At 45.2% G+C, this 9184-nt stretch overlaps 1 protein-coding gene across 3 annotated transcripts; it reads left to right on the top strand.

Annotated features, from left to right (window-relative positions):
* Window positions 1-566: 566 nt before the first annotated feature.
* On the top strand, window positions 567-8896 carry eif4h (eukaryotic translation initiation factor 4h). Of its 3 annotated transcripts, XM_081614711.1 has the most exons (8): window positions 568-708; window positions 3352-3545; window positions 4421-4485; window positions 4583-4679; window positions 5824-5907; window positions 6173-6322; window positions 6742-6857; window positions 8421-8896. In XM_081614711.1, exons 1-8 carry the CDS (start codon window positions 659-661, stop codon window positions 8424-8426), a joined length of 762 nt encoding a protein of 253 aa, XP_081470837.1. In that variant the 5' UTR covers window positions 568-658; the 3' UTR covers window positions 8427-8896. The 3 variants fall into 3 exon arrangements, with proteins under 3 accessions (XP_017163626.2, XP_081470837.1, XP_081470838.1); XM_017308137.2 differs by lacking the exon at window positions 8421-8896 and having other exon boundaries at window positions 567-708; window positions 6742-6881; XM_081614712.1 differs by lacking the exon at window positions 5824-5907.
* The last annotated feature ends 288 nt before the right edge of the window (window positions 8897-9184 follow it).

A 9184-nucleotide genomic window follows, 5' to 3' on the forward strand; every position in this document is an offset into this window, starting at 1 on the left:
TTCTGTCACAAAAATTGTTGTAGCGCCCTACATTCTTATCTGATTTCTATAAAATATGGCTTAAATTAAAGCTGAGGACATTTCCAATTTTTTGATAAAAAATATATTTTCTACCTCTATATAAATCGATAAACAGTTTGGTGTATGTTAGTTCTGTCAAAATGCAAAAGCATATTTCTCTTGTATTGATCAACAAATTGTAGAAGTCATACTTGGGCTCCTATGCTTTATGAAATATTTCAACCAATTTATAATTGAATATTGTCACAATCTACAAATAAAGCTTGTTTTATTCAGGACATTTCAGTTTGTGTGATAGGTTCATAACAACTTACACATAAAAGTAAAGCTTTACTGAGCCCACCTGAAGGGTAAGGATCTACTACATCAGACAAGAACTGTGTGTATGTGTGTGTGCTTTAGTACTTGAGTACTTTAGTAAGTATTGATTCATTGTTTAATTTTATTATTTCATGTAATTTAATTTGTTTAATTCAATCCACATTAGTTCAGCGTCATTTACTGAATTGTAGGACACGTACTATACTATTTTGGTTTGGTTTAGTTTAGTTTGTTGTTTCCGGTCAGGCGCTGAGCGGGCAGCTGAACCCGCTCGGCTGTGACGTGTAGGACCTTCCTCTCCGACACAGCAGCAGTAATGGCGGACTACGATGATCGGGCCTATGGCAGCTTCGGCGGCGGCAGAGGGTGAGTCCACGTTCCGAAGCCCTAACGTACAACCGGACCGGACCGGCCTTTTCTGAATCCAGGCTCCGGACCCCAACCGCACACACTGACTGGACCGGTTCTGATAACTATCGGCTCGGAGCTCTTTGAGCCTCTGCGCTCTGTGAGCAGGCCGCGCTGGGGTGTGGGGAGGCCGGCGAGGGCGGCCGGGAAACACCGGGGATCCTGGAGCTAACCGCTTCAAAGAATGCAGTGATGTGGCGCATCTGTCACCGACCAGAACAGCATGGTTCTGATCGGTGTTTGTAACAGTGATCGGGTTCCGGTGCCGGGCGGCACCAGAGGCGCAGCAGGTGGAGGCTGAGGTGGAGCCGGGTTGCTGCTGCAGGCTGCCCGCATGGCTGCATCATGTGTCCGCAGAGGCATCCACAGGTCCCACAGTGAGCCCGAGGATCGATCGCTGCGATCAGATACCGACACCGGGCGGTTCTCGTGGTCCTGGTCGGGGATGCTGCTGGTTTCAATGGTTTTATCTGGAAACCAGTTGGTTTTCTTCAGCATGTCTGCATCTTTCATTGGACGGCTTGATGCGCCTGTAGGTTCCCATTCACTCAGATTATTCATTCAAATGCCCGTTTCAGTTACATTCAGAGCCCTGAAATCGATATTTTTATTCAAAATAAACAAACAAATTTACGTTTTTAAATATAAATAGGTGAATTTCCCAACCCCCCCAAATCCTTTGATTTATTTATATTGTTTCCCTTTTTTTGTGCTTTTACATAAACACAAAGTTTGGAAGTTTGTGCCTACGGTTTTTATTCCAGTTTGCTGGAATAAAAAATAAAAGTAGAGAAGTGCATCACTATTTAAATATGTGACATTTACAGAAAATATTCTCATTCACCTACAAAACATGAACAATAAACGTATAAATCCTTAAATCTGCCAGTTATGGAAAACTCAGCTGGAAATGTTGTAACCTGGCAACTGTCACTGGACAGTTGATCACATGATCAATACTAGTTTTATCTGTGCTGATTGGTTAGAGCGCTTTGTGATGATGTGATGCAGGAAGAGTTTTCAGGAGTGAGGTAACCTCAGGATCATATTTTACATCCTGCAGCTCTTTGATTGGACGTGGATGCTGTGGGATCTCCAGCAGCAGTCAGTTTTGCATTAAACCTGAATATGCCTCTGACTGAAGACTACTAATTTGGTTTTGCCGCTTGTCTTTAAACCTCTGCCTGGCCGCATGGTTAGAACCGGGCGGAGAGACGCTGGAGTAGGGAATCCGATGAAGGAAGGAGACGGTTTGGACTTCCTGCTCCTGTCTGCATCCATGAAGCCTCCTTTTCTTCTCCTCTGGGATTTTGGGTCGTAGTTTGGGTTTTGTTTCAGCTTTTGAGATGCCAGTCTGCTGCTCTGTTGTAAAAAAATACCCGGTTGCCATGGCTACACATCATAACAGCTGCCTTAAAGTAAAGAAGTTGGAGCAAAAGCGTTCTGGAGGGAACCTTTGGGTCGGCCATCTTTAAACTGGTTTCCTGCAGAGACCAGTGGAGATGCCTCCAGTGCTCTAAGCTCTGCTGGCTCAGAGTTTTGTGTCAGAACTTTATGTTATTATCTTCATAGCCAAAGGACCAAACGTGTTCGTAGGAGAACCAGACTGCAGCTCAAGAACAGAGGCTCATTTTAATATTTGCTCCTATTTTTCCTCAAACGATATTTATTTATCTGAGAATAACTGCTGTTTCAGTGCGTTATGATTATTATTTATATAATCAAACCTGCTGGGGATCCATGATGTCTTCGTCGCTCCGACGCATGAAACTGGTTAGCAACCGAAGTTTGTCTCCATCTTGCTGCTGTTTGTGTTTCTGGATGGTGGTATTTGTTTGGTCATGTGACGCTGATGCAGCAAAGGATTATGGGATGTTTAACGGGAGCAGAAAAGCGAAGTGAGCGGTTCTGGTTGGTTCTCATGGTGACAAAAGGTTTGGGAAACATTTAATATTCATGACTGTTTATCACCACATATTTTCATATGAGTGCGTTTTTAAAATCTGTCTGGATTTTAATTATGTTTTAGTGTCTTGGAAAAAAAAGATGCTCCATGTTTTATTTGGCAATGAAAAATTAATGGACAGTTTTATGTCATTTGCATAATTACAGGTGTTAATATTCATATTATTTCACCGTTGAAGTGAAATAAATTTGAAAAGCATTTTACTAAAATACATTCATAATTTTTTTAAATAATTTTTTGCCTATCTTTTTATTCACTTTTATATTTTTTGATTTTTCATTATTCATTTTTGTATATTTAATTTTCTTTTATTAAATGTGTTTTTATTCATTTGATGTATTTATTAAAATAGTTTTTTTGACATTTTGTGTGCGTCGCAGCAGCTTGATGGAGTTTGTTCAGCGAAACGCCTGATGAAACGGATTATTATTCCGATGAGATCAAATCTAAACGTTCCTCTCCTGAATCCTGAGTCGGTCGATTTTCCTCTTTAAGGTTTATTTCCAGGATTAAACCGGATTCGGACAGTTTGGTCCTGAAATGGTTCAGTCTGCAGAAAACTGTCAGCTTGTTCAGGAGCGCCAGGAAACGGTGGTCAGGATGTTGAGCCAGATTTTGTGCTGCGTCCCCCTCAGGCCGCGCGGCGGCGGCGGCGGCGGGCCCGGAGGCCCCCGGAAGCAGAAGGAGCTGCCCACAGAGCCGCCGTTCACGGCGTACGTGGGAAACCTGCCTTTCAACACGGTGCAGGGCGACATCGACGTCATCTTCAAAGAGCTCAGCATCCGCAGCGTGCGATTGGTCAGAGACAAAGAGACAGACAAGTTCAAAGGTGAGCGGATGTTATTGTTTTGATCCGGGAACGTTTAGGGAACGTGGAGGTTCGACTCTTCACTTCAACAGCTTAGCGATGAAGGAAAGTTTATTTTGACTAAACTCAAACATTGATCAGGTTTCTGGTCAGAACATGAATCTCAGGTTTGAATTAATTACTTAATAATGAGAATAATTGTTTTTAAATAAATAGTATGACAGTGTATTTAAACAAGTAGAATGTTTTTTAGTAAATAAAATAAAAACATATTCAAGTAAATATTTTAAAACATAAAAAAATTATATTTTTAAAAAGAAATATTTTAATTATGAAGACTAATAAACAGTTTTCTGTCAATAAAATAAATACGTAAAACAATAAATTCTAAAATATGAATAATCTGCTATATTCAGCGTTTCGCCCCGTGGATCATCAGCCTGGCGGGTCGCCAGGCTTTATTCTGTCCCCACTATGATAAGCATTGTTTATTTATTCCAGCTTTTTTACTGCCTGACAGTTTAAGACTTTATAGTTGATGTTCAGGTATTAATCTTCCAATAACATGAAATTATCAAGTGACATTTTAACATTTAAACATTTTTTAACTCAAAAACCTGGCAGCCATCTAAACTGAGCTCAGCAGGGAAACGGTACGTTAAAATATATTCCAATAAAATACTTTCCTCAATAAATATAAATACATTTCTGAACACATTCATTACATTAACAGTTTATTTTGGAAAAAAATAAACTTTTTTCCAGAAATCAAAGCAATCAAAATTGCTTTGATTTTTAAAGCAATTCAACATTATTATTATTATGATGATTATGATGATGCCCATCAACTCTGAAGTCGGTGAGACTCCTGACTCAGTTTGTTTTCGTCTCTTCAGGTTTTTGTTATGTTGAGTTTGATGATTTGGAATCCTTAAAAGAAGCTTTGACGTATGACGGCGCGGTGAGTATCTGCTGCCTCCAGGCTGGCCGGGGGACGATCAGGAGTTCAGCAGGTGGTGCCGTCCTGTGAGGCTAACCTGACCCTTTGACCTCTGCAGTTGCTAGGCGACAGGTCACTGAGGGTGGACATCGCGGAGGGACGAAGGCAAGAGCGAGGAGGGAGTGGCTTCGGCTTCAGGAAAGACGACGGCAGAGGTATGAGCACCGAAACACCAGCAGATGGCGCCAGGTGTTTGGAGAACCAGCAGCACCTGTTTAGGGTTTAAAGAACCCGGACGAGCCCCCAGTCAGGTCACAAACAGACGAGGGTTATGTAGAACAGGCGCAGAGGGAAACATCCAGATGACCGATCAGATGAGCTGTTAGCCGCTGGTTCAGCCAGGTGGGTTTACCTGGCTGACATGTTTCTGCTGATTCCAGCTGAGCAGGACGTGTCGCCCACGCCTCATGCCGGGCCGGGCCTGGTTCTGGTTCTGGTTCTGGTTTTCTGCGTCGTCCTGGTGTTTTAATGAGGCTGCAGCTTTGACTCATGATCCAGGACTTTATTCTCCTTCCTCTTGTCCTGAAATGTTTGCTGAAGGCTGAAGAAAGAGAAGAACAATAAATCATGCAAACGGAAACTATTGAGTTTGTTTTAATTTATCAATTGATCAGTTGATTTACTGATTTTTGCGACGAGCCTGACTCCAGCTCACCATGCTGTTCAGTAAAGCTGCAGATTTAATATTAATCTATTATTTGGCTCCATAAACAGGAAGTTAGTAAATAATGAAAAGCAGCTGATTGTAGTAACAGGGTTCGTGCTGTAGGTGGCGCACCATGACAGGAACGTTTCAGACAGGTGAATTAGTGTTTCAGCCAGCTGGCCGGCAGTGTGCAGCAGCAACGGGGCAGCCTGGAGAACCTTTGACCCACAGGAAGAACTGGATCGGAACCGGATCGGGACTGAACTGTGGGAAACAAAGGAGAACATCAGACAATAATTAATCATTACTAATAATAAATGAAGTTATGAGAGTTTAATTTATTTAGATAAAATGTTTTAGGTGTTTTTGGTTCTGAAGCTCCTCTTCCTCCATCCTCTCATCCCTCCATCCTCCCTCTCTCGCCTCCTTTCCTCTGACCAATAACAGCTTCTGTTTCTGAGCTTCACTGCTGCTGCTTCTAACGCCTCCTCTGATTGGCCGATGGGCCACTAACAAGCTCCGCCCCCTCACTAGCTGCTTCTAGAAGGAGGTGCCGACTCCTCCTCGCTGTCCTCCCTGCTCCTCTCTCCCCCTCTCCTCCTCTCCTCCTCCTCTTCTCTCCTGTCGGTGTTAAACTCCCGTGTCGTCTGCAGGACGAGGAGGTTCTCGAGGAGGCTCCCGAGGAGGAGGCGGAGGACGGGACTCGCGAGATGACTTCTACGACCAGCAAGGAGGAGGTGGGGTCAGATGATGCTGGCCAATCAGACGGCTGCTAGCTGGGCTGCTGCCAATCAGACGGCAGCGGGGTAGTTTGAGTGGCGGCTTTCTAACTGAAATCAGATCCAAGCAGCGTCAGAGCTGCTCTACTTGTCCAGCAGGTGGCAGTGAAGCTCGCGGAAGCCCCTCCCCCCCGTATTGCTTCCCATCATCCCTTTCTGTCATCTCATGTTCACGGCGCCCCTGGTGGCGCTGAGCCGACTGACCGTCCGCTCGTCTCCGCAGGTTTCAGAGACGACGACTACATGGCGGGGCGGAGTCGAGGCGGCAGCAGTCGTCCCGGCGACCGGCCGCGGGGAGGCGGAGGAGGGATGGGGCGCTTCAGAGACGGGCCGCCGCGCGGCGGAACGACAGACTTCAGGGAACCGTCTGAAGGTGGCGCCACCTGCTGCTCACTGGGCTCCCTACAGATCAGAACAGGAAATGATTATTAGCTCAAATTTAAACTTTTCTGAACGGATGATAGAATTTGAAAATCCTCCAATAACAGGAAAGTTTTCACACCCTGTGACTGTTGGAGTCTGAAATTATCTCCTGGGAACAGGAGGGAATCACCATAGCAACCAGCTGTTCAGTATCTTCTTTCAAACATCAGTTAGATCCACACGAGTATAAAATAGGAACAAAAACTCAAATAATGCCTGAACTTTGACCCCAGATCACATCACATCCCCTGATCTAACATCTAGTTAGTCCCAGCTTTAACATCAAACTGAATTCAGCCTGAGTTTGAATAACCTGTGTGTGTGTGTGTGTGTGTGTGTGTGTGTGTGTGTGTGTGTGTGTGTGTGCAGAGGAGCGTGCACAGCGGCCCCGCCTCCAGCTGAAACCCCGGACCGTCTCCGAACCGCTCAACCAGGTCGCCAACCCGAACTCCGCCATCTTCGGCGGAGCGAAGCCGCGAGAAGAGGTGATCCCAAAGGAGAAACCATAAGAGACTGGGGGGAGGGGGGGGGGGAGGGGGGCAGGGGGCGGAGTCAAAGGATGACTGAACTCTGGGTTACAAACACAGAATGATTGAAGCGGCACAGTTAGCATTCCTTCAGACAGACGGCTGGACGGACGGCGAGGAGAAGCTCCTCCTCTTCCTCCTCCTCCTCCTCTTAGTGTTGGAGCAGATTATTTATTCTTAGTGGGAATAAATGGGAAACACTGACACTCTGTTCAGTAACACACACACAGCGAGCAGCTCACCAATGCATGTCCAATCTGGGTTTCACCTCCGCTTACTGTGATGTCACACCTGCATCCTCCCGTAGCCCCGCCCCCAGCAGGCTGCGCCACGCCCCGCCCCTTAGACCTCATTGGTCGGAGCATAGACAATTCTCTCTCTGCCCCGCACCTTTTTATGTTTCCATGGTGACTGATCTTCAATTTTTATTTATCTGCTTTTATTCCTGAAGGGGCGGGGCTTACGCTACAGGCCCCGCCCCTTCAGGCTGATCCCCTGGTTTCACCTGCTCAGGTGGAGAGAAACGTTGCCTTCACTGTCCGCAGGATTTCCTGAAACGCCGACTCACAGGTTACATGGTGACCGCTGAGGGGCGTGGCCTGCTAAGCGGCCCGCTCTCATTGGTTGTGTCAGGCAGTGATGTCATCCACTCAGAGGAAGAGCTCTTCTCTGATTGGTCCGTTGATCCACACTGAAAACAGGAACGTTCCGGCTTTTCCCGTCTTCGTTAAATCGTATCTGGGAAGTTTGTTCCCTCCAATCAGCCGGGAACGGTTTTCCAATCAGTTTCATTTTCCAGTTTCATTTCTCCCCACATGGTGGCGCTCATGCTGCTTTCTGGAAGGTTAGGTTTTTACAAACAGCTTTCATTACTGGTTCTGGTTCTGAGTCGGTTCTGGTTCTAAATTTGCTGCAGTTGGTTTTTTGAAGTCCTGAAGCACCAACTGTGGACCAGCAGAACCGGCTCCTTCATCTCTACGCTGGTTCCTATGACGGCATTTTCAATAGAGAAACAATCAGCACTTTTCTGGCCAAACACTCAGAAATTTTGAAAATAATTTCAGAAATTTTCTGGGGAAAAAAAAGAAAAAGAAAATTTGTGATCTGCAAAAGTCTAAAATTTGCTAGAAAAACTAAGGAGTTAATTTCTTAACTCCATCAAAACTTTTTAAAAACAGAAAATAAATCAAAAAGTTGGAGATTTTTTTTAGAAAAAACTTGAAATTTTGAAATTTTTGAAATCCGACTTTTCGACTTCTTTTCTAGGAAATGTTTTAGATTATTCTCGAAGTTTGAGTTTTCTGGTGGGAATGTGCTCCTGTTCTCTGACTCCACGGTGCCGTTGTAAGTGTCTGAGTAGCAGAACTTTGTGAAGTTCTGGTGTTTAGCTGAACGGACCGTGAATGAAGGAGGAAAGAAAGAGATTCTGAAATGTTCTGTTTAAATTCTCATCTGCTTTTTTCCCCCTTCTTTCTTGCTGCGTCTCCTCTCCCCGACTCTTCCACCTGTCTTTGAATGCAGCACTGACTCGTTTAAAGCCGCCGCCACAGACTCCCCCGACCAGACGGTGGCGCTAACACGCCTTGTTGCCATGCCAACCCAGAAGAAGAAATTAGAAGTTTTGTTTGTTTCAGTGTGGATCAGACGCAGACTTCCACCGAGATAAATGTTGTAAAGTCCAAACTCTTCCTGTCCAATAAAGCTGGATCTTTGGTTTGTAGCTCCAACTGTAGCGTGTGCTTCTTTTGGTTTGTCAGACCGGGTCGCCGGGTCTCCGGGTCTCCGGGCCTCCGGGTCTGGGTGTCGGTGTGGACCTGGACCTGGACCTGGACCTGGACCTGGACCTGGACCGGGTCTGGGTTCGCTTCCCGTCTGACAGAGCGGTTTTTCTTTAGCGGGACGGTGAAAGGACGACGTTTTACTTAATCTGAAACTTTTTTTGTTCGTTTCTTGACCCAATCTGTTTATTGCAATAAAACTGTGTCATCATCATCCAACACCGACCCGGGTGAGTTTGATTTCATGGCGGAGGAGGAGGGCGGCTTGCTGCCGGGTCCGGTGGGACGAGCAGCAGAACCGGCCGCAGTTTCCTACCAACGAGCTGCGTAGTAACGGCTTCCCTTTACTTTAGTTACTTTTTGAAAAGAGTAATTTTATGATCAAGTTTTTCTTCTCTTGAGTTAAATTTCTGGATTTTCTCCCCACTGAATGAAAAACTAACAGGTTTTAATAAAACTCACCAGACAGACAAACCTGCAGTTTCTGTTTGTAAAGTTTTTTTATTG

This window comes from Poecilia reticulata, chromosome 13 (genome assembly GCF_904066995.2).
Source record: "Poecilia reticulata chromosome 13, P_reticulata-male-v2, whole genome shotgun sequence".
NCBI lineage: Eukaryota > Metazoa > Chordata > Actinopteri > Cyprinodontiformes > Poeciliidae > Poecilia > Poecilia reticulata.